At 38.2% G+C, this 26,439-nt stretch overlaps 1 protein-coding gene across 2 annotated transcripts in view; it reads left to right on the plus strand.

Annotated features, from left to right (window-relative positions):
- The first annotated feature begins 1,607 nt into the window (after positions 1 to 1,607).
- The window catches only part of LOC136753270 (arf-GAP with coiled-coil, ANK repeat and PH domain-containing protein 2), a 60,266-nt gene continuing 35,434 nt past the window's right edge, over positions 1,608 to 26,439 (plus strand). The window contains exons 1-4 of one of the 2 annotated variants that reach the window (XM_066709236.1): positions 1,608 to 1,978; positions 22,938 to 22,995; positions 24,565 to 24,684; positions 25,087 to 25,140. In XM_066709236.1, the coding sequence (XP_066565333.1) occupies positions 1,926 to 1,978; positions 22,938 to 22,995; positions 24,565 to 24,684; positions 25,087 to 25,140 (285 nt within the window). In that variant the 5' untranslated portion in view covers positions 1,608 to 1,925. Of the gene's footprint in view, positions 1,979 to 20,080; positions 20,104 to 22,937; positions 22,996 to 24,564; positions 24,685 to 25,086; positions 25,141 to 26,439 lie in introns of those variants that run through there. The other variant, XM_066709237.1, reaches the window with a different exon arrangement.

Raw genomic sequence — 26,439 nt, forward strand, 5'->3', positions numbered from 1 at the left:
TCGTAAATGATGTGTCAAGGAGACAACAACTTATGATTTGCCGATAATAATGTCGTATTTACAAAAACACCCGAAGACCTGCACCTTCAGGACCTGCAGAACTCTCAGATGCTAGGATGAAACTGAAGAGAAAAGTATCTGATCAATGCATACTACCAGTGCTCACTTATGACTGTGATGATACCGAAACTGCAGACAAAACCAAGGAGTATGGAAAGACACATGCTTGGAATAACAAGAAGAGATCAGAAATGTTCTAAGAACAAACCAAAATATGTGACATCATGGGAAGAGCGAAAATGTTAAAATGGCAATGGGCCGGACACATTGCAAGAAGAACAGATCAAAGATGGACAAAGGACTCTATTGATTGGCTACCAAGAGATAAATCAAATGAAAATAGAACACAACCACATAAAAGATGGAAAGATGAAATCATTCACTTTGCGGGTGTGACATGGAAAAGAGAAGCTGTAGATCAAAGCAAGTGGAAACATTTTGCTTAGATCTTCATCCAGGAATGGATAAATATAGGCTGATGGTGATGATATATACATATATATATTATTATTATTATACATACATACATACACACACACACACACACATATATATATATATATATATATATATATATATATATATATATATATATATATATATATCAGCATTGTCTTACTGTTTAAATCATTCCCAAGTGCACAATAACTTCAATTTCTTCATTTTTATCATCTAAACAAATACATATTTTGGCCATATAGCTAGACCCTATATGTCTTTCAGTAACTCGCTGACCTCTTCTTCAAAAGTGTGATTTCAGATTTCAAACCTTGAAACTGATTTGAAGATCATAATTCTACTTTCATGGAAAAAAATATTATTGTGATGAAATCATGAAGGAGTATTACAAAAAATGATATCACAACCAAAACTTCCAGTACACAATAAAATACCAAAGTGGCAATATAAGGGTAATAATTTTACCATATGGTTGGTAAGTTGTTTATTAATTGTATGGGATCACAAAAAGCTAGATAAGGCAGCAGTGTGTAGTAGTGTTTAGAGCTGTGGACTCTTAAGCTGAAGGTTGTGGGCTCAATCCCAGGTGGGGGACACTGCTGTTGTGCCCTTGAGCAAGACACTGTACCTGCATTGTTCCAGTTAAAAACCATGCTGTTTAAATGGGTCGCTCTGCATAAGGGCGTCTGCTAAGAAATATAATAATACATAAGCGTATGCCATATACACATTATATAACAAAACAATGGCAAATTAAAAGAAAACTAGTTCATAAAACTTATGTAACTCCCACCCCACAACATCATTGCCTTGCATTTGCGTCAATACAGCCAACATCCCTAATGGAGCATTGGCGTGCTGGCTGAATACAATGTTCGCGGTCGTGTCGCGCAGATGTCCGCAGTTCTGCGCCGGTCTGCGCTGCTCCTCCAATGGGATCGGCGGGATTATGCAGATCTGTGCAGACCTGCGGACATCTGCGCTACAGAAACGGGACCAATGCCTGCCCCCCCCCCCCCCACACAGGAAACTGGGAGAAGTCCGGCCTCTTGGTGGGAGACGACAGCGCTCTCGTTGGCTGCGGTTGTTGGCATTCAACCCGTGACAATGGATTGGGATCTGGGGAGCTGAGGGGCAGGCGATTCGTGTGTGGAGGCAACGCTAACCCGGACCCAGCGACATCTGCGCGTTTATCCCAATCGTTGCCATGCCTGGATTCAGTTTGCTTCGGATATTTGTTCTTTCGTGACCTTATGTGACGTTTGTGTACGTAGCCGCACACTTTATTGTCTTTAAGGGAGAGCGTTCATTCACTGAACAACAGAGAGATCACCTGCGAGGAGTTCAGCCCATCCAGGACACAAGAACCACCCGTTTCCTTCTCGTTTTTATTCATCTGAAATAGCATGAAGATGACTGTGGATTTCGAGGAATGTCTTAAAGACTCTCCCAGATTCAGGTAGGCCTTCGTCGGCGCTTCATTATCGTTTTCTTTTCATTGCAACCGGGTATGTAGCCTAGATTATTATAATATATATATATATATATATATATATATATATATACGTTTTATTGGGGGGGGGGGGGGGGTCTATTTTCACTTACTGCAAATGATAGTACAGTTAAAGTCTAAATACAGTTAATTTGCCAGCTGTATGGCATTGCAATATGAACACAACATGTGAATAATAATGTATGCTTTTCACCAGGCACTGGCTTCGTACACGATCGTGAGATTTGCTCCTGGTTGTGTAGTTTTTGATACATTATTTCCGTTTGTCTATTACTGGGCTGTATGCCCCCCTAGGTGTTACAAATTGTATCATATTTTTGATAGATTCATAGTTGAACTGATGAACAAATCGTACCATGGATCTAAAAACAATACGACACTCTGGATAGCCAAATGAATGCCACTGTATAGTTTTTGTTCACATTTCTTTAGCTATATGGCCTAATGACTGGTGCAGTTACAGTATGTGAAGCCTAAAGATGATCTTAAATTAGAAGTTTTCAAGTGTGCATTTCTTGGCCCAGCTATCCATATTACTGAGTAAATTTGAAACCAAAAACTGCTTCCTCCATGCTGTTGTTCACATTTCAGGATTCGGTCATCTCCACCCTGCTACCACCAGTTGTTGAAACCCAGTGTCTGCTGTGTTACTAGGTTTCCAAACTTAGCTATGGATTTTGCAATGTCTACTGCCTATGCATTATACTATCCAGCTTTTGAAATCTCAAATGTTTCATGTCCAGACTCCCAGGGTAATGATTCAAGGTTACCTGATCCAATGTTTGTTGTACAGAAGATGCTGCTTGGGAAAGAGATTGGGAGTATTTGAAACCTTTGGTTATGGAAAACTGCTGTCAACTATCTGTTAGTTTGGGTCAGGAGGTCACCAGGACTTTCAGTTTGTCCAAATTATTCCCAGAGTGAAGGAGGAACCTGCCAAAGGGATTTTAAGATCTGAAGTAGTGTTGGGCCAGTTTTCTTTCCGTTTTAGGTAAAAGTATTATTATATTGAACATTTTGTGGTATCTTTTAGGTTCTTGACAATAACTTGTGATTTTCGCTGAGGTTGGTTTTGAAGACTGGCAACATATCCCAGCTGCAGTAACCGACTCAATGGAAGTGTATGAATGAATAGCACTTTAACCACTGGTCTTGTTGATCTAAGATGTAAGCCAAGATGTTTCAGGCAGAATGGGCATCCTCACCAACTTTTTCTTGTGCAAGCCTAGTTAGCACAGATTATAGAGGTTATGCCATGAGCCACACAAACCAAATATATATTTTGTAGCTTTGTAGCCCATCTCAGACTCATTAAAGATGATCACTTTGGGCATATCAATATTATTTCCAGAATCAAGCACAAAGAAGTCACTTAAAGAAGAACCTACTGCTTCCTCTCTAAACCCCTGACTTAGGGGTGCTATAGAGTTTCACATGAAGCCAAAACCCTTTGTCTGCTCTCTAAATGATTTTCAGTGTTAAGTATTTGGTGGCATGGGTGAATAAACAGGCTAAGTGGTTGCATTCTATAAAAGGGCTTTTTGACCCAGGAGAATGTACCAAGTTTTTATGTAAATAAACATTAATTCTGAGGAAACCTTACTGCTTAAAAAAAAAAAACTTTTACAGAATTACCTGTGGAGAGCTGCAGTGAAATGTGTTTTTTCCTTTTTTTTGTTTTTTCCTGTGTTTCGTAGATTAGATTGGACCTATAGACTAGTCTCAAACTCCGGGGCTGTACTAGAAAATATCAGAAATAATTGAAGAGATTGAGAACAGTGTTAAAATGAATCCAAAAAAACAAATTTTAAAGTATTCAGTGTGTGCTTTGCAACTTTAACCAGAGTTACAGGAAGAGCTCTTTTCCCCAAATAAACAATCTCTGTTCTGACATACAGGGAGCCCCCCCTACGCAGAACAACATCCTTTGTAACAAAATCAAGACCAGATGTTAGAAAGTCGAGGACAGGAAAAATTGAAAGAAAGGATTCTGTTAACATGTCCTCAAGGAAACGTCCTTGAAGTAACTGAAAGTGTTCTGCTTGTGATGATCGCATGCTCAAATGAAAGTGAGGATGAGGAAACTATGGATGCCTCTCTCAGCTATTTTATTTAGGTTGCAACAGGACGTTTCATCTGGAAATGCATTTTGGGAGAAGTGAAATGAGAGTGCCTTTGCTTAGGGCTGGTTGTTTCTTTCTAGACAGCGTTGAGCCTGCAGAATTACAGAGGCTTTTGGATTTAATTTCTTTAAAATTTGCCAAATTATTTCCTTTCCTGGACATAAACAAATTTTTTTGTTGCCGCAGCAGTATTGTCTCCCAAGGGGTGGATTTGGCCCCCACAACTATATACCTTATTGTGGACTGTATGTCCTACAACATGGGTAGTTGGCTTTAGTCCTTGAGTCTTCTCATTTTGGTTCCAGTTGAGTTCTTAGTAACTTAATTGAATAAGACTTAATTGGTTAATATGTCCTTGGGTTATCACTGTACTAGCATCCCTGTATTATTCATATTGTTGATTGTGGTTAAAAAGAATGTCACTAGACTTCTTTTGGGCCATCCGCACAATGCATTTATTCTAATTATTAGTACAAAACAATTCATTACATTTTAAGTGCTACTTTTTTAACACCATGATTTAAATTAAATGTGAAGATAGACTTTCTGCCGCTATCCCTGTAGGTCGATCTTAGAAAAGCACTAAGCTTGACTTGAGAGGCTAGATTTATTCTCAATGGAGTTACATGACAGAAAGAAAAGAATTTGGTTTTTGATCCAAATTCTTCTTGTTTATCCACATAATTCTCCACAGCCGTCACAAAAAATAATTCCTTATGCTTCAGCAGTGTGTTTTACATTTGACCTTATTTAGACATAGAGGAATAAACAGAAAAATATGATGGCAAAATCAGACTTTAATGTCTGAGAACATGAACCTACATTAAATCTAATGTATATTATTTATCTTAATTTTTTGTTTGTTTTTAGCACCATCATTACCAAAAAGCTTTTTCTGATTTAGGGTTATCTAGAAGCAGCGAGAATGATGCATTACATTATATTCTTATGTTTGAACTATTCATATAGTTTAATAGGAAAACACAAAATGGAAAAATCCACTGAAAATGCACAGGTACTGTGGTACGTACTTTGTGTTGTTTCTGTAATGGAATTAATTCCGCCATCGATGTCAAGTAATTTTCCACTACAGAAAAAACATTTCTCAGTATTCAGATAAATACTCAAGAGCCATATTTGAAGTTTTTTTGTGTATACAAAGTCTTCTTAATTTTGGCATTTGTTCTCCTTATTTTCCTGGAAGCATTTGGGGGGGGGTATTTGCTTACCAAAAAAAAAAAAAAAAAAAGAAAAGAAGCTGTTAATTATAAAAACATATGTAACCACAAGCCTTGATGGAAATCTTTAAGTGGTATTCCTAAAACATTGTTTTTAAGATGAAATTGTGATATAAATTCTCAATAGCTGGGGGATACAAGAAACTAGCACACATTTACTGATGTATAGTATGTTTGTTTAACCCTATTCCTGTAGGCTGATTATTGAACTATAAAAGTGTTTTCACAATTATAATATGGAACTACCTCCCCATACTATTAATGCTATTTACACCATGAAAGTAATAAATGTTTCTGAAATATAGGCTACTCTTACAAGTACAGGGCTGTTTGTTTGACTGCAGATTGTCTTTACAAGCAAGTCTTTAAAGTAAATGAATACCCTTATGTTATTACAATGATTTTTGCTTCCAGCTGTGCTTGTCATTCTTGCTCCTAAAGACTGGTCTTGATATTTTCAAGAGAAGCTTTGATCTTTCAGAATGGCTCCAGTGATGCTGGAGAAATCACTCCTTCTGAGAGTGAGGGACAGACTGCACCAAGAAAAAGATGCTGAGTCAGCCAATTGATCCATCATGGAGTATATAACCTCCTTATTTCACCAGTGGGCATTAAGAGAGAGGTCCGCTAAGACTGCAGTCAAGAGCTTCTACACTCATAATTGGGGTCATAAACTACCAGCAATTTAAACCTTGTGCTTTAAATAGATCTGTAAAGATGCTGCCGTTTTGACGCAATAACTGCAGTGTAACCTTATAGACAGCAAACTAATGCATTGACATTTTAGAAATTTTGCCAGAATCAATCTTGACTCCTTGTTCACTTGCTGTTAAGTGAATTCAGAATCATCTCATTGTGTCATGTAGGAAGTCTGATCGTTAGGGTATCTGATTGCTGTCTTATAAAACTGGCTATTTGATAGATCTAATTTCCAAACTAGAAATTCATAATTTCATGGTTTGTTCCTTACGCCTGTGTGAGTTATAACTGCAAGTCAGCTTCTGTCAGATGCTAGGTTTCACCTCTGTTGTGCATCAGCCCCTCCTTCTGCACCTCACGCTTTTTTATTTTATTTGGCATCATTAGATTCCTCTGCAAATGTGAAGGATCATCTCGTGTCAGAATTATGAGAATTAGTATTCGGGTTCTTCATTAAACAATATCTGTTATAGGAGCTGAAGATACAGAAGATTATGTGGCCTGCTCCATCCATTCCTGCTTCTCCTTCAGTTTTAATGCTGTTTAATTTGGCAGAGCTGGGTGGAAAAAAAAAATCACTGGAACAGCTGAAAATAAGGATGCCCAACCAACATGGAATAACAGTGTTCTTGACATCTGTTTTCATTTGTGTATTAGACCCGTACATCCTGCCAGTTATTCCACATAAGATGGGGAAAAAAAGTCTGTAGGTTAGGCAGAGGCCTGTGTTTACTGAGATTGAAATGAAAGTGTCTGTGAAATGTTTTTTTTATTTTTTGTATTAATGTTTTGTAGGTTCTGGAATCATTCTTAGACACTATACAGAGCACTTACTAATGATTTGGTATGCTGGGAAGTGTTTATATTTTGTTTTGGCAACTGTTTGAAATGGACATTTGGAAAGTATTTTCAAAGTATGTTTATAAATTGGTCCTATAATAAAAATAGACTACAGTTCTTGTATTATGATCATTATCAAGAGTCCAGTGAAGACTTTTAAAATCAACACTTCCTTGAATCTGGTATGGACACTCCATTTAACCTGACCACCTCAAAACCATTGCAGAGCGCAAGACATGTGTCCTCTGACATGTTTTGTGATGTTGTGTTCCTGCAATATGATCCTAGAAGGGTGAATGCTGAGGTTTAGTCCTAACTGGAAAGACAGATGCCCAGTTGTTACTAGTAAAACTGACCTGGTTACAAAGCTTGCTGGTATCCAGGCAGACAAAGATCTTGCAGTTTGTCTTGCCAGTGCAGACTTGGTTGTGTGTGCTAGCCTCATATGGCCTGCATCTGAAGTAGGCCCACCAAGCTCCTCCTGTATTTGTACTGTAGTTTCTTAATGGAATTGAGACTGTTTTCAATTCTGACAGCTTGCCTTGTCTTTGCTAGTACTCACAGGAGACCTACATCTGAATTTGCTATTCCAATCTTTTTAATATATTTATATTTTTAATATCTTAAGCGGAATGAGAGGAATGCTGTCGTGATGAGTTTTGACAGGCCTTCTGGTGAAGACCTGAAAAAAAAAAAAAAAAAAAAGAAATCGAAGTGACACTTTCTATTTATAAACGGTTATAATGTGCAAATCTGTCTTTTTTTTATACTAAAACAACAGAAAAAGTAATCCAGTTTTATTACTCTGTATTTATTTTAATTTTGAGTTCAACCCTTTTTTGGCCCAAGGAGCTTAATGCAGAGTATTATTCATGTGATTGCGAGCTTGACTGTACCCGTTAAGTACCACAGCAGGTTGATTCTATCCCTTTTTTTGCACATCCTGTTCCATTTATAGTAAATTTGAAAATCTCCATCTGGGGTAAAAGAAGAGATTACATTTAACTGGAAGAGTGCATGCCTGTTTGCTTTTGTAGCTTCTGTACTGTGCTCCCTCAAGGTAAAATAATAAAACACATCCTCTTGGTGTCTACAATTGCAGTAGTTCTGCATATTGCAGTTCCAGAGAAAAGGTTTAGTCTTGGTCTGGGTGTTGAGTTTGCATACTGTAGACTTGTTGACATCTCTTCTGTAAAGCTGCTGTTTGGCTGGGCTTGGACTGAGACAGCAGTGCACTCTTGGACACCATCACTGGCCCTATCAACTTTGTAACCAGGCAATTTGAATGAAGTCTCTAGGCACTCCAAATATTGCTTCATGTGTGTTTTGCCACACAGTTTACATGCGCTGGTCAGAATTTACTGACTTGATGACTTAAGTATTTATTTCCCTGACAAAATATACTCTTGTGCATTCTTTGTTTCTGTTTTGCTTTTAGGCTGTATAATATTTATAGTTTAGATTTAGATAAGGTAATCGTGCATGGTACAGTTGTGGCTTTTTCAAATTTACCATTCAAAGAAGTGTGTGCAGCAGGAAACATGGTTAGCTTAGATTGGATAAGTATTGCGCCTGGGCAATTAACCCCTTACTGGAAAAAATATTATACATTCTGTATGAGCAGAGAGCGCTTTTTGGTATACCAAAACACGAATAATAATAATAAAAATAAACATAGCATACAGTGTAAATTGTTTTCTACACCTTTCAGATTGAGTCATGTTTTTCCTCTCTCCTCCTCCCCTTCCCTTCCCTAAGGTCTGTTCAATGTACTGTCCTTGGGATTTTGTTCAACCTTGATAGGTAATATCTGATAAAGAATGCCGGCAAATGGCAGTGCAGAACTGGTGGGAGATCTCTGGTGTGTACAGAATACCACAGTGTGTCGATCTGCCTGCTGTATCTTGCAGTGGGGAAGCAGCTGGTGTAAATTGACTGTCTCACATTACTGTCTTGATAAGTAAAGATCCAGCATAGAAATAAAGACATGAGAACACTGGAGCCACTGTGTATCCCTTGGAAACAACACTCATTACTAGCCTATTACACAGGTATTGTATAGTCACTGCCTTGTAGGTTTATATGCAATAAACAATACATTTTTTAACCAATGTCTATAGACAATCAAATTAGATTACTGCCAGATACAACACCTGGGTGTGCTTAAGCATTGGTAGATTAGGTACTAGATGAAATGTCTACTGTATAGACTACTATTCTTTGCAAAAAGGTTATAAACTAGAGTGAATTTAGCCATCATTTCAGGCATGTACAGGGGTTAATCTTAGAGTACACTATAATCAAATAGTTATCATACATGATAAGGATGCAAAAAAGTATCATGTTTGTTATGTATAATACCATCTGTGTCACAGCTCCTTGTGATATTTAACAGGAATAATCAGGGTTTTTAACTGTTTTAATTGCTAAATGTTTCTCTGGGGCATCAGGAGTATGGCAGAGTCTCGACTGCTTCTATATCATAGTGCCACCTGATGCTGATATTTGCATCTGTGTATGAATTTATCAAGCTTTGGAAAATCAAAGTACTGTTTGCTTGGCCTCAACAGAAATCGCCAAAGAGACCATTTGCCTTAATACCATTTGCCCCTTAGAGATAGGCAGCCATGATGAAGTGTGCAATGAGCAAGCTGATATCGGTCTATAGCTGCGTAAAACCTGTTTGGCAGCACAATGCTTCCTTTCATATGGGCCAAACCTTGGCCGACAGCCATGCTAAATCGGAGGAACACTGAAATGACAAGCACATTAAACCCTTTTGAAAACAACAAACTAAACAAAACTTCCCATAAGAATTGATCCAGCTGTGTTCAGTTGAAGCATGCAATACATATGGCCAGCTACGTACAGTTCATGGGCCTTTCTACTCTCTGAATTTGGTAGTTTTACACTTCCCACTTCACAAGTGTATTGTTTAATGAGGGCGGGTCTTACTGTACTGATATGACTCACTAGACCACACTGCTTGCTAAACACATACACACCCACCAGTGAGCTGTGTATGAAGGGCACTTTCTAATTATAGCCTGTGGTTGGGGTGGATCAGGATGTTCCTTGGAAGAACTATTCCATCTTCTGGCAAATTTGGATTTTCTTAACAGACCAGAGAACATCCCTCTGTGTTTGCCTGACCATTGTTCTCTGGACATTAGAGGGAAATTCAAATTAATCATTGCTCACAGACACCACGATATCGTAACTGTAATGCAGTTTAAAGGGTGCTATCTCCACAGTTTCTCAGTCCTGCTACTCAACACTGTATCAACGTGGCTGTCCTAATTATACCCTGCAGTGTAATGTTGCTGTTCATCCACACCCTGCTCTACTAAAGGGGGTGGAAATAAAACTCACTCTATGCCCCGGCAGGAAAGAAGACCGTTAACCCAGATGACATAATTTTTTACTTATATCCCATACTGCACTGTTCAGCTGGCTTCAAAAAAGGGTCCGAGGCCTTCCAAAACAGAAACACTTCCCGATAATTGTATTTATTACTGCAATACTTTATGGAAATTATAAAATGTCTTTGTCTTTGTCCCCCCCACACCCCACCACCATGAGCTATTGCATTGCAATGCACTGATACTTAGCAGTTGTTTTATTGTAAAAGGATGGCAGTTTTCCCCAGTAGCCCCTTGATTGTTATCCCTTGCATTGTTTGTGTGTGTGGTTTGACCTGTGATTTTAAAAGCCTGTGGTGTCAAGAAGTCTTAAAGTGGTACACACACCACATCTGACCATATTTGTAAGTAGACATTTTGGGAAAAGGATATGCCTCCAAGTGCCGTTTTAGTTTTGCATATATTCAAATCTGTATGCAAACCATGGATCATTTCATTTCTGACCCGCTTCTGCTTTTCACTGCTTGTAAAGGCTGTAAAAAAACAAGAATCAATTATAATGTCCTTGGAGATCAGGAGAACTCTTTCTATTTGGTGCTGTATTCAATCATGTATTTTTTGGTTGTATTACCTCATCAGGTCGATTTTAAATGCTTTCTAAATTGTGCTTAAAAGGTCAGTGTGAATTGTATTTTAGCTCACAAGTATATTGCATAAATTGAATTACTGAAATTGTGTACAAGATTTGAGAAATTGAAAAGTAATAAAAATAGGCCTAGCTATCGTTCCCCATCTTTTATATTTTACCTAAGCCTTTTTCATTTTGTGATTTCAGAACACCTTTTCAAAAATGCACTTGCATCCGTCCATCTGTGTAAGGATGAAATAATAGTAATCTTTTAACTGAGTATGATAACTAGTCCTTTCATATTCAAAGTGGTGGATCTTATATCTTCGGTTCAGACACAGGCTGAGATCTTGTGATGTGCTTGTTGTTGGTAAGCTCACAATGCTTGCCTTGTGTCCACGGCTGTAACATTTCTTTATCATAAGTGAGAGTGACCTTGTGATTTTCAAGCAAACTAGTCTATACACTGGTAGGTTGCAATATAAATCTTTCACTGAACTTATTACTCCATAGCAGGGATATGACATTGAAATGTAGTCAATTTGTCAATTTAGATGCTTTTTCTGAAAGCATACTAATGCATTTGCAAGATTTATAGTACCCGTCGTCTTCTCTTGTATTGGGAATGCTTACTAATAAGGTGTTTTTTTTCAACAATGTTCACAACAATCAGATTAATTACTGACCAAACTGAATCACTGTGTCCTGAGTTTCAGTAGTTTAAAGATTTGTTCTAGTCTCTCAAGTTACTGTATTTCATATTCAGTTCAAAATTAATTGTAGTGTTTACTATAAGCTAGTGAAGTGCATGCTCCTGGTCAGTGATTACATTATTAAAATCACTGAAGTAGGGGAAGTCACCCAATTAAACCCAGTGAAATCTATGTTTTCTTATAAATATGTGAATTTCTTCCCAATAAAGTTGGTATTAAATCAAAGATTAATCTCTCATCTAAACACTTAGATTTTGGCATAAATTGACTGACTAAATAAAATTTACTTATTTAATTGCAAAAATGTCTGCAGTGGGCTTATAAGGTACATCTGTACCCTTGAATCATCATCCTTGTATTTCAAATAGAAGAGCAAGTGGGCTTATATGGTACGTGGGCTTAATTGGTTCACTCCCCCTACTTGAAATTGAAATACTATAAATTGGTGAAACAGGTTGCTATCTTTAAGGAGCATATATTCAGCATATTGCTATGGTGTTGTAAAATTACTCTTAGGAAACGTGTATGGTATGCTGAAATTGTTTTTCATCTATAGAGGTTAGATCCTGGTGACTTGTTTTTTTGTAATCTTGATTTATTGCTATGCTCTTTGGGCAAAATTGGGTGCCGAAATGATTTCTATAGAAAAGACATCTGGCAGTGACTGTATGATGAGCTCCTTAGGAAAAGGAAAAAGCTAATTCACCATTGACTTCCTGCACTCTTGCAATAGATTTTGAAAGAAAGTGGGTTTGTGTAGATACTGTATTTTCCATTTAATGCTCATTCACTAGGCAATTTTCCCCATTTTGTATTTATGAGAGCAGTAGAAGAAAAGCCTGCAGATCTTGTTTGCCTACCCCTCAGGCCCAAAGCCATCGCCTTCTGTTAGTCATGCAAGTGGCAGCCAAATGCGTAGCTACTGTTCTGTGACAAGAGTGTTTTCTCTGAACGTCTATCTGAATATCTATCTGCATATCAACCAATGAGGGGTGGGGGGATGTATTACTGTGAGTCTTTTATCAGCACTACCTTTAAGACCTCAAACATGTTGTGAACAGCACTGCATTTGTGTTCTGTGGAAGCTGATGACTTGTGATTAGCTCTCCTTACACTGTGGTTTCGGCGATAAGAAGATATCATATATGCTGTTAATTTCCTTGACATTATTAATGTTATGAAGGGAAGTTTGATACTGATGTGCCAACAACACAGGATATCCATTATACATGAATTATCATTCTCCCAGCATGCTGTTGACCTAGGAAAGCAACAGCCTTTCACATTACAACCCCAGGAAGCTCTTGTCTTTGTATCTTAGGCCTGTAGTGTTTTTATTATCTATTGTAAGTCAATTTAATACGTCGTTAAATCAAGAAAAGGATAAATATGTGGAGCTGAATTCTTTGTTTTGCGTCAGTGCCTTTTAATTTGTTTTTAGCAGGGCAATTCCAGAAGTGTGGACCACTAATATGCTTTACATTTAGTGAGAGAGACTCGTTTTATGTTGTAATAAGCTACACTTTGTTTGGAACATATAGAGGTGATTTTTAAGTCACTGGCCCTGAGTTTATGATTGTGGAATGCGGATAACATTACACTTCCGCCAAGGACCTCTTTCATTACAGTTTGTTCTTCACCCAAAAACATTTTTAAATGTTCTTCAGTGATCCCTCCTTGAACCTGGGCTTTCATGTAGAGAATAAAAGCTGGTGTAAACAAGCTTAGATTTTGCTAATAAGCTAATTCTGAGGTGATAGATGAGTGTACAGTTCTGACATCGCTGCACCTTTGTAATTTTATTTGTTTTGTTTAGTTTTTTTTTAAAGGAGGACCTTTTGTTCACACATTTTGTCTTTTCGGATATCATTATCCATTACTAGCTGGAAAATGAGACCTTGACATGAAGTACATTTTAATAGCAGCTTCTCTATAATAAATTATATCGCTGTCCCCTTTCATTTGGCTCTGCAGTCTGTTTTTTGTTTTGTTTTGTGGAGACGGGAATGTCAGGGAATGGATTTATCCTGATCAGCAAGGGACGTTCTGGGAGATTTACACTATGATTCTGTAGAGCTGAGCTTTTTCTTTCCCTCACTTCTCACTGCCCACCCTTCAATTGTGAGCAGATGTTTCCTGCTTGGATATTGGCTTCTGCACACGCCCCACACACAGTTACAACTCTGCACAATCTGAAAAAGAAAGAAAGAATCTCAGCCTGTCATTCAATGCCTTTCGTAACCGTTATGAGGAAATCAACACTCAAACTTCAACCCATCGCAATGTTTAGTATTTGTATTCCTTTTATTCTGAGGCTTATCCACTAGGCAAGTTTTAATTACTTTTCCAGACACTGTTGGAAAAACTGCCTACATATTTTTTTTAATCTTTACGCTTCTTCAGTCACAGAATCTGATTCCAAGAAATAAGCAGTTTTAGGCTATTCTCCTGGATATCCACTAACCAGTGTCTATAAAAGTGGTTTGTTGGGCTTCAGAAGGTAACTTCGTACAGATTCTGTAATGTTTGTACTGGTTTTGGGTTGTTCTTCTGCAGGCATCCATTCTTTCATCATGTTAGATTGGTCCTGCTACTGTTATGAAGTTCCACCAAATGCAACACTTTTAGAAAATGTCTAATAAGATGGTGATAAGCAAAGGGGTTAAGTGAATCCTGTGGTTTTGCTGATGTTCCTCTGCACAAGTTGTTTGAAACATGCTTTAAAAATGTGGTTTTCATTATGGACTGTTTTAAACATTATCCCATAATGCCTATGAGAGGCCATGTCATGCTGTGTGATTACATGGTGCAATGCCTTTGAAGTCTAATGGCTTACTTATCTGATCAAGACTGTTCGCTCTTCATTTTTTCTGCGCCTGGCTTAATGTCATCTTACAGTGTATTTGTGTGTACATGATACAGGCGTCTATCTGTGAATGCTGTAGCAGTTTGAAAGGACCTAATCGTTCTTCAGAGTTATAGATTAATAGCACTCCTGAGATGTAGGCCTAACAAATCTATCATATGGAAGTGGAATCCTATTTATCGAGTGCCATGGAGTTAGATATGTAATTTTCACAGTTTTGTTTATTAAATGTCTTTCCAAAATATATAGGCCTAAGAGATATATTTATTTAAAATCTTTGCATTGTGCCTGTTAGTTTAGTCTAATTATTACTAATAGTAAAACAATCTTCCTTTTTTGTAACACTGGTCATTGTGTCATGTCTTATTTTAGCTACCTTCTGGTAATGAAGGTTACTGAAAAATCACATGGGTTATTGGATTGTGAGGAGGTTTCTGGAAGCAGAGGTCCTACTAATACCTCATGAACACAACCTTGTATCTCTAATGGTCTTACTCATTCCTCATGCTGTGACTTGGCTGCCAAAAAGGCTTGTTTCCCAACAGTGCAGCTTTGGCCCTGAATTGGGGAGTTATGAAAATGCTGATACAGAGAAAGAAAGGGAGGTTCCTGGCCAGTACAAACTAGGATGTTACCTCACTATCGACCTTGGAACGTGTCTAGCTGGGCTCTAAATAATGAGCTCAAAGGGGGAGGAGAGGGGGAGGGTTTTCTTACTGATTGGGCTTCCTTGGAATCAAGGAAGAGTGCTGTCCAGTGGCTCACAGAACTGCTGCAGTTTCAGATGGTGGTACTTCGAAGGTGGGATTGGCTTGTGAAGCTGCTCTAACATGTTTAAAGTACCATAAGATACTACTTTTGTCCCAGCAGGATTTAGTTTGGATACTTTCTTTCATTGCAGTAACAGTAACAGTAAAGAGATGCATTACTTGGATACTGCTTTTTATTGTGGCTCCCTATTAGCTTGGTTGGTTCCGTTTTTCTTCCATGCAGGCCTTAAATGTCACACTTGATTTAGGAAGTATTGTAATTAAGCAGTTTCCCTGGAAATCAGTGTCCTCTTATTTTAATAGCCTTCTCCTAATTTGCTGCTTACAAGGTGTTTGGCATTGGCTGTCCTGGCTGCCTTACAGGCTTGGCAGTGGAGGGACTTTTTTATTTTTTCCCCACCGTAATTTGAAATGATGTGGATTTCAGAACGTATGAATCAGCTTTTAGGATTATATTGAATTTCACTACATTTTGTGAATCTGCGATAAATACACAGCTGATGCTTATTAGCCAATAAGAAAACCTGTTCTGAGGTTCCATGCTTTTTCACTACATACACCTGCTGTGTTACCATCCACATATCTCTGGCAAGAGAGAGTAAGCAGTCTGGCAGCAGAGGGATGTCGTAAGGTGAAAACCTGTGTTCTGTACTGAGGCAGGGGAGACCAGCTTCTTATAGCTGGCAGGACTCTGAATGACCCCTTTATGCTGTGAAGTGTTCAATGCTTCTGAAAGACAAGGAGACTCCCCCTAGCCGTCACCCGTAGAGCTGGGTGGAGTAGTTGGAGATCCCAGGGAGACTTGTGCCCAGCTTTATCTACGCAGACACACATGGTTCTGACAACAGTGTATCGTGCCAGATCCAAAAGGCTTTGACAGTGAGGATTAGCTCTGCAGCCGGTAAACCGCAGCACCTACGCTGTTCACTGTATACCTTAAGCCCCCTGAAGATAACCCCGCTGGCTGGCTGTGCTGCTGCAAGGTGGGTGCACAATGCCATCACAACATCACCCCCCAGGGCACTGCTGTTCACTGCCTGCCACCTTTCGTACATGGTTATTGGAATGTTCACATCATTTACTATTTGATTTAATATTTTCCCCCATATCTGTGTACAATACAGCTGAGAACCTGGACATTTCCAATGACTTTATTGGAGGTGGGTGTTTAAAAATAAATACATATATAAATATTTTGGATTTTCTGTTTTTATTTATACGTTTATAGTTGTAACTCTATATTTTCCTAATTGATGTAGTATTTCCAACTGGCAATGTTTTATTTTTCCTTTTAATCAAATCATTTTTTTAAATTGTATTTTTAATTAAACACTAGCTGAAAGGAAAATCACAACACGTGGGTTAGAAACCCAGTGTAGTATGTTTGTTGTTGTCCCCAGCACCCTGCAGTCAAACTGTACTCTTCACACATAAAAACACTGTAATAGGTTTAGTGCTGTTAATGAGGTTATTAGACAAAATGAAAATAAGATTATTCTGCTTTCTGCCCCCTCTTTCAAAATATTGTAATCCTCCTTTTGTTTCCTTTGTCTCACGGGACCTCTTTCACTTTCATAAGCTTCGTCCACCCCTCACAGCAGTGGCTTTGAATGTCTCCTATTAATGCTTGTGAGATACTGCAATGTTATTTTCGGTCTGTTTTTCTTAGTCTGTGTTTCAGAAGAACAGCGGGCACTCAAACATATATATTTGCAGATTGGTTAATTGGAACTGAGGGGTTCAATTCTGAGTTAGATGTAAAGTATGTGTTCATGTGTATGTTTGTGCAGGTACTGCTAATAGGGGTTCAGGTCTTCATGTTGTACAGAGTTTGGTATCTGGTGAGGCATGATGTCGGATGTATAAAAATAAAATTATGAATGAAAGCTGTTGTTCAGCACAGCAGATCTACACTTTCTGCTCACCTGTCCAGCAGATTGTTTTCATCTCACCTCTAGTAACTTCTTGTTTGGAAGATTTGACAGTTGGAGTGACATCCAGTTCAAATAAACCCATCCCCTTTCCATTAAACGCCTGGATCCATGTGTGTGTTTGAAAAATCTCTGCAAATTTAGTTTGACTATGGACTGAATTGATGTGAAGCCAACCTGATATAGCTCTTGAAGGCTTGTAGGTAAGTTTACGGATTCTAAAAATAGTTTGCTTTTATATTACCTTCAGCTGAGAATTCGGCTCACAGGTTCTAGTGCCATACCTGTAAGCTATGATATGTTTAAGGTTTCTGACAGCAGTTGACGCCCAGTGCAAAAATACAGCAATTATTTCATCCTGTAATATTCTGCAAGGAAATGTTGATTGTTATAAGGAAGTAATTATTCCATAGGAAACCTATCTATTCCTCATCATTACCCACATCCATTGTGCGGCTTTGGATTCTGAAATGGTATTTAAATATGACATACTTAAACGTCTTCAAAGCAAGATCTGTGTCTTGTAAAAATAATGAGCCACTTTTCACTCTACTCCAGCAAAACACAAAACTTGCAAATTTATTTTTTTTATGATTGTTCGTCGGCTCCTCCAAGTTTGTTTTTTGTATAAGTGTGAAATAAAAAGAAAGATAGTGTTTTGTTTCTGTTTTGGTGGTTGTTTCTTTTCATTAAATATAAACCTTCTTGCAGGCTTGCCCTTTATCCAGTGATTTACCATATTTCTAGGATTCTTAAAAACAAATCCAACTTCCTGTAGCACTTTAAAACTCATAGTAAAACAGGGCTGGCTGGCCTCTGTTTGTAAACAGGAAGGTCAGAGCAGTCTATGTCACAGTAATGAGAAGCACTGGGGTCCACAGGCTCTCCTGTTGCAATAATGAAAGCCCATGAGTCATTTTGACAAAGACACTGCACTTTTGTGGATTTGTTTTGTGGGCTCCAGATGTTCATACCGACCGAGGCAGAGCAGCTTTCAGTGACAGCTGGAGGGAGAGCAGGGCCCCAGACACGTAGCATTGTGATCCACATCATCTTATTACGCAACCGAGAAGCATGCAAAACTAGATCTACAGATTAAATGGTATCTTTATTTCATTCCTCCATGAAAGCAATGCTACTGTTTTTGTTAAAGCAACAGCTGTGCTATAGGGAAGGTTAAGCTCCAGAGTCTTCAGTTTTGTCATGGTCACCTATTCCCACAGTCATTACAGCATTTAACTCCCCTCAGGGCTTGTAGTCTCATTTTGAATGGGTTGGGGGGTAACATTAAATACTAAATAATGCAATGTCGTCATTTGTGTTTAATCAGATTTGCATATTCAGACAACTCAGAGTAAATAAAGGTAAGGTGAAGGTAGAAGCGTACTGTTTATAGTTTGTATGGATTATTCTGTAAAACTGTAAATATCAAATTAAGCCATAAATTTATATAATTTAAAATGTTTACAGTTATCACCAGTTTCTATTAATTCTTCAGTTTCAGCAGACTAAATATTTAGACTGCAAGTAATGTGTATCCATCCCTTAGTGGATGAGTACCATCACAAGGATTTATTTCTAAGCCTTAAATTACAATCTTGTACGAAGTATAGTACTATATAAGTAGTATGGTTTCCCTTCCACAGAAAGTATAATGCTAATGTTGAATCTGTGTTCAAAGGATATTATTGTCGATAAGGGCCCATGAGATTATTACAGTTCTACTTAAGCTGGCTATGGAACACTTTCACACGTCCATTTCCTTCACGGCCCTTCCTACAGGAAGAGCCACCCACTACAGTGATACCTCACTTCACCCCAAGGCAGCAGGTGATCCCATCTTCCCAAGTGCACTACTTCTGTATATATATTTTTTTAACCACTCCATCAGCTGTGAAACCGATCACATGGGGGCTGCCCTTTTGTCTGTTGATTATTGCTCTAAGGCAATATGTGACTCTGAAAGGTGAAAGGATCTTGGTGAAGCTTGTAGCACCAGAATAACATAAGTTTATGCAACCCATGTGAAGTCTTTATCTGCTTTTGAGGCTGCTGTTTTTTTTTGCAGCTGTTTTCTCCAGCGACCACTGCCAGCTTTGTAACCGTGAAATTCTAGGTTTTTAAGCCTTCCCAGAAAATGTATTTACACACAGCTCATCAAAGCATGTACTTCCTTTCAAGCCTTTCTTTATCAAGCTTGTGTATGGGGAGTGTCCTTGGAGTAGTGGCATCTCTTCTCTTTTGTTCAGGAAATTGGAGCACTTCGAAGGAAAGTCTGCTGCTCTACAGTGTTGGTAGGTACTGCTGTACAAATAGTGGTTTGGTTATTTGAATTGGCTAAAAAACTGATTGAGTAAAGAGTTTATGCATCGATTTGTGTATTAGTCAGTAGGGGTATTCTAGTGACAGAAAAAAGTGAATGTTACTACTTTAAAGAGGCTTTGGTGATTTGATTAGGAACAACAACAAAAAACTCTAAACAGTATGGTCAAGAATTCCTCTCCTCCCTTGTCAGCCCTGGCAGGCTCTTCCCAGAGAGTGCTGATCAATCAGTGGAAACTCATGCAGCTTTTCAAGTGGTTTGACCATTAATTGGTGGCAAACTAAGCTACCCTGCACATCTTCAATTAGGGAATGAATGTGTCATGCAGCTGTAGTCTGGCTGCTGTATTACTCTACTGTGTGGACACTCTTTTGGAGCTGAAACACACAGGGTTTTTTGTGGGTTTGCTGACAAATGGAAATGGGGCTCATTGGACCATTACACAGTGAACTGATATGGAATCCCAATTTTTCAGATCTCTCTTGACACAGAGACACCTGTATTGGGAATGAAACGAAGGGAAATTAAACCCTTCCACATTCAGCCACAGTCTGTACTATCATACTGGCGATCCAAAGGTCAGTACCTTACTCTCTCTTCACATGAACACACTGGAATTACTCTCCCTCAACATGTCATCGTGTGCATATTTGAAAAGCCTACAGTGTTTTTTAATGTATTATTCTGAAAAATATAATATATTGTAAAGTAAACAAAATACATGTAAATGTCGAACATAAGATTAAACAAAAAGGTATAATCCTATTTTTTTTTGTTTATTTGCATGCCAAGAAGGGTATTAAGCGGTACAGTTCAGTAAGTTCAAACCAGCATCAAAAACGATGGAGGATAATTTTCTAATCCCCTGTTGTCTGAAATCAGTTCAGTCTCATTGCCAGTGCTCGGTTGTAATTAAAATTAAAATTATATAAATATTAATACCATATACTTGTAGTGTCCTTTAAATTGCTCAGGTAGGAAAGGCAGAGGGAGACCTTTAAATTTAGAGGAGACAATCCAAGGAGAGAAGCTATGCTAAAAGTGCCATGCCATCAAGGGAAAAGTGTTAGTGCTAAATTGTCGCAGAAGTAGGCCCAGGCAACCTTATGGCCCTTTTGCATATTACAGATTGCAGAGTGGACTGTGTAACTTATGTCATCCTGAATTACTCTCTTGGGTGCTGCAGGGAATTCTGGGAAACTGGATTTCTATGATTGCAACAGCCTGTGAGAACAAAAATAAATACCTTGGCTTAAACCTATTAGATCACTGCTCTGCATCTGCTTGATTTCATGAGGGCACGTATCCTCCACCAACATCATCTAGCTCTTCTTGGAATGAGTAATAAAACTGAGCCTTGCTTTTGCAGGAGAAATAAATATATTGGAAAATGTATCATGTCTGACGGCTCAGAGGCTTTATCTGATGCCCTGTTGATTAAAGTAGTAATGAGTAATGGTCCAAAACACATCTGAGCTAGCACAGCTACACTACCTGAACTATAATGTACTAATACAGATGCCATGAAATGCACTTTTTTTTTTTTTTTTACAGAATGTAGATTTATTTTAGGCATTTCATAGATGTTGATAGGTGATTGTATTTAGTTTAATTGATCAGAGGTCAGTTTAAGCCTCCTTTTACAAGCCTTATGAACCTCTCATTTTTTCCATAGGAGAGAGCAATTAAGTTTTATAATCTATTATCAAACATGAGATGTGCTGATACCCTCTTTCTGTGTGACACATAGGTCACTGGTGATATGTAGAGCACACTAAGCTGTTAATTGGAAATGAAGCTTAAGTGGAAAATTTCAGAACAAAATCTGTTCTTGCATCCGTGGCTGGGAGGACGTGGGTATGCTTAACCTTTTTCCTGTAGCAGTTTTTTTTAATTTCCAAATCTGAAGCAAAACAAATGCCTTGTGTGGAGCTGTGTCATTGAACCATGCAACCAAAGACAATTTAAATATTGTCATCACACTCGCAGTTTGGTATAAATAGTCTTTTTCATGCACTGTAGGCTAAGTTTATTTGCAGTGATTAATTTGAGACCCATCCCATTCTTCATTTATGTAAGCTTTTCCCCCCTTGTCCATATGCTTGCAAGTGCCTCTTTCAGATATGTACTTCACATTGAATTTCATTCTCTTTAGTGAAGTTGAATTTGTGCATTTTGCTGTTACCAATGATTAACTGTGCTTTGCTGTTTTTGATTCTCCTTCACTGCTTTGGCCTTTTATGGGAGGAGTGGATATCATATATCATTCATCTAATAAATAGCTTGCTGCTTGCTTTCATTTACCATGCATCATATTAAGCAATCTTGTTGTCTGAGTGGCCTCTGTTAATAAGAGATGTACTGGGGCATGCTCCCCCAACCACAACCCAGTGATGATGTAATTCCAGCACTATGCGTTCTCTGTAGATTCTCTGTGTGATCTAGAATGTTGGTTGTGTTTACTAGTCTAGCATGATGTTGCATGGAACAATGGACAAGCTTTGTATAAGGTACCTTAATGAAAGCTGCCCAAATATAGGCCTGTGACATTTTCTTCTCTGTTTGGCAGCTTGACCTTTGTGTGCTCTTTTTCTTCCACCTGATCTTTTTTCCTGGGATGCTTGTTGCAGTCCACATTGTGTTCCTCAATGTGCAGCAAAGACCCAGTTGCAAAGAGGCAGAATGGAAACGGCATTTGTAATTTGAAGAAGCAACAGTTCAAAGATCCAGTCACATTCTCTTTTAATATAAATAAATGCAAGAAGTGAGACTAATGAACTGGATAAAGCTTCTGTCTACTATGGACAAATATGGTGGGGTTCAGCACAGTTCATTCACATTGTATGTGATCAGAGATGCGTGTAGCAGCTTAGGGAACACTAGCCCAGGTCCAAGCTGTGTTGGAAGTCTCCAGGCTTCACCTGGATGCCACACAGAATACCAAAACAATAGCCTTGGTGCCCGCAGAGCTTAAGAGAGAAGGTCAGATGGTTAATTTGCCTGTCAGCTGATCTCTACTGCACAGGTGTGCACTGGAACCAAATTGAGAAGATTTAACTGTCCTTGTGGTTTATTAGCGTCTGTATATTTCCTGGTAGGTAGCACACAAACAAATGGAATGAACCTTAACTTTAGAGAGTACTGTGATCTGGTTTCTTGCAAAATGGGTTTATGAAACTTCAAAAATGACCTTGTTTCTTCTTTCTGTGTCATCAAACACGGCACCAAAACTGTTTTCTTACTGAAATTGTTACTAAACCGTCCTGATTTTCTGCACATCAGTTCTTTCATTTCCTTACTGGTCATCCTTGAGGAGGGAAGAGGATGGGGAGGAGTTTGAGAAAACAAATGTCTGTGTACTAGCAAAAATGCTGTCTGTCTTGTCCTTCATTTGTTTTTGTTTTTTTCACAGGGCAGCGATAGAAGAGGTAGAAGGAGATGTGTGTGAACTGGAGTCCAAGCTGGATAAGGTGAGTCCCCCTGGAAAGAAAACTTGGAGCATTAGACACTAAAATGCACAAGACACATTTCATCAGTCTGAACAGGAACCCTTCAGGATTTAACTCTGTACATTGGTGCTAGGGTTTGAAACTATCATTGCCTGATTAAGTCAGTTTAACATTATTTCCATCTGTGTTACACCTTTCATAGTCTCTTTGAGTATACCCACATGTACACAGATGCACTGGTCTACACGTGACTTCATGGCCTTTGCAATCAGATACTATCACTTCCCTTTTAATGTGTAAGGAGTATATTCCAAGACTTTCAGGATGCAATGTAGCTGTTGGGGTGCCAGTCAATACTGATGCATGGATATTAAAAAATAAAAAAATGCTGTAAAATGTAAAACTATTAACCTCTTTAATGAACCAGGGTTTCCCGCAGCTATATTCAGTCCAGCAGGCTTGTCTGGCCAAAAATCAGTGCCGTTTGGCCAAACAAATGCGTGAACAGCAAAACAAAAAACTATTGAAATTCAAGGACTCATGATATGTCCACCAATCTTGTTTGCTACAGCTCCTCCACCCCCTCCCTTTAACAATCCGCTAGCACCCCATGCCCCCCCCATCCCCCGGTCTACAATTATTCAGCACTCACTCCCTGGTCAGGTGCCACACCACACGGTACAATGTTTTCATTCACTGCATGAGTTAATACCTACCACGAACAGAGCAAATAGTCAAATGGTAATCTGTGTACTGGCATAGCATTCTTCAATTACTGCTTTTATTAAGTACTTCTAAATATTTATTTTCCCAGGGACACACCTTTTCATTTCTGAGTAGATGTATTGAAACGAGCAGCTGCACTATATTGTACTGTTGCTTCACTGAAGGTTGAAATGCCTTGCAGGCTTCCCTTACTTTATTAAATTGTATTAACTATAGGATAATTTTATAATCAAACTATAATTACTTTAGGATATGATTATTAGTGTGTAAATGTTTATATTCAGGTGCTTGAAAGATATATGGTACGAAAAATACACAAACAAAAGAAGGCAGTCCTCAAACAGGCCTTATAATTATCCCCCATAATCCATTGTTGTGCATGCAGCAGTTCTACATCAATTACTCAATGCTGTGCACACACTTCCTCTTAACACACAAGTTCCCTTTCTTCTATATATAAGATTTGGAGAGTCAGGCTTTTGTCCCATTTTATCTTGCATATTTCACTTCCTGGCCTCCTTTACCTCAGATGCAGTAAACCTATTTCACACTGCTTTAAATTGATTTAAAGTGAACCAGAAAGTGCTCCTGTCACAGGCTGCATAATAATGTGGTTCATACGGAAAGGGTCTTTAGATGGTCTGAGCAGTGGTGAAATCTGAAGAGACCAAAGTAAGCTGCTTATACTTGGGCGTGAAAGACACTTAAAGTCCCCCCATGCTTAAGTTACGTCAGTAGACTCAGTAGACCCCCCTTTACTTCCTGTCATGTTGATAAATGTTATAGGACATTTATTGTTCATTTAAAATTAGCTTTTTACTTTTTATCCACTCTTGAATGTTTTGTTTTGTATTATTTTGGAAGCTGGTGAAGCTGTGCATTGGAATGATAGATGCTGGAAAAGTGTACAACACTGCCAACAAGCATTTTGTCAATGGGATCCGAGAACTAGCCCAGCAGTCTACCAAAGATGAGGTCGTTGAGGTAAGCAGGTGGGCGGGAAAACAAGGGCAAGCACAATAAGTTGGACATCTCCTTTTTCACGTACATGCAGTGGTTTTATTAATATCTAAAGCTATTCAACACCAGTTGACCATCATTATTATATTATGTTGTTCTGTCCTATGGGTTAAATTGACATTGATCTATGTTCCATTGGTACTCAAAGCAGAAAAAGCCATATTGATATCAACTGTTTGACAGAATGCGGTTCCAGGCTTTATCATATTAAACAAATCCTCATTCAATCAATAGTGAGTACATGCAAAAGCAGTTTGGAGATACTGTTGAGGATGTTTCTTGGTAACCAAATGAATATAACTGAATTTGATTTTGCCGGTAACCATGCTTTTATTATCTGACAAAATTTACTTCATTTCTACACAGTCCAGCCTGACGAAATTTGCTGAAAGCCTGCAGGAGATGATCAATTATCATACGGTAAGTTCGTGTGGTACTCCTAGGCCAAACGGAGCTCATCTCATGGGCCTTTATAACTGCACAGTATTTCTGTTCTGAGTTCAGCATTGATTTTGAATGTATGTAGACTGCAGAGAAGGGGAAGTAGAACGACCGATTTGAACATGTCTCGTTCTCGCTCGTTGCTGGGTCTGTGTTCTTAAAGCCGTGAGGTTCCTGGAAGGTAGCAGCTGATTGACAGTTGTGGTAGTGATGTCCTGGGCTGATTTCTGTGTACTTGGCTTGCTTTCTGTCAGATCCCAACACACGCCAGAGAATAAATCCTCTTACTAGAAATGCCATCAGTAGGCTCGTCATCATTAAGCTGATCTTGACTTGTTAGATGAGAAGCTGAGGGAAGCCATCTTTCACCAGATACACTAGGCCCTGTGAATCAGTCCAGAAAGGGCAACAAAAATGTTATCACACATACAAAAATAAACCAGGATTTAAATTAGTTTAATTATTGTGAGGGATTAGAGCGAATACTCGAGCATTCGACTATTTGTTAATGATGGCAACTATGGACATATATATATATATATATATATATATATATATATATATATATATATATATATATATATATATTAAAACCTGTACTGTTAATGGTCTCTCTATGTAGTGGTAATGTAGATTGACTGGAAGGTGGGATTTGTTCAAATGGACCTTGGCTAATGTTTGGCTTAACATAATTGATTTAACATAGACTGGTCTATATGTTGAGTGTGGTTTGAAAACGTGGGGAAAAGTAAATCACTTAGTTATGTGGATGTTTAAATTAGCTAGGTAGTTGAAAACATTTTGTATTTCGCTGTTATGACCGGAAAACCTGTTATGCCACAAGTACACTAATGTTAAGACATTTGTATCGCAGCTCATATTGCTAAACTATTAGGCTATTGAATGAAAATTAAATTCATAATTGAAAAAAGATTGAACAAAATCATTTTGGTCAGTCAGGTTGCTGCTATAATTTGCAAAATGTTCAGTTCTTATGCACATGTCATCTCTGCTGTAATTTTCCGGAGACGCTCATATAGTATAAGCAAGCTACTTAAATAATAAATCGCAACCTTTACAGTTAATTTGCAATTTTAATTAACAATATAACAAAATATAACACACGAGAGACTCACATGAGATGCACGAGTTGACAGGTATGCTTATGTTATGCCATTTCCATACGTGTCCTAATAGGAAGTTATTTTTTTCCATACTAATGTTTATTATTCTTTAACCAAGTTTGTTGTTGTGTTTGATCGATGTATTTGTATTGTG

Source organism: Amia ocellicauda, chromosome 7 (assembly GCF_036373705.1).
Source record: "Amia ocellicauda isolate fAmiCal2 chromosome 7, fAmiCal2.hap1, whole genome shotgun sequence".
In the NCBI taxonomy this organism is placed as follows: Eukaryota; Metazoa; Chordata; class Actinopteri; order Amiiformes; family Amiidae; genus Amia; species Amia ocellicauda.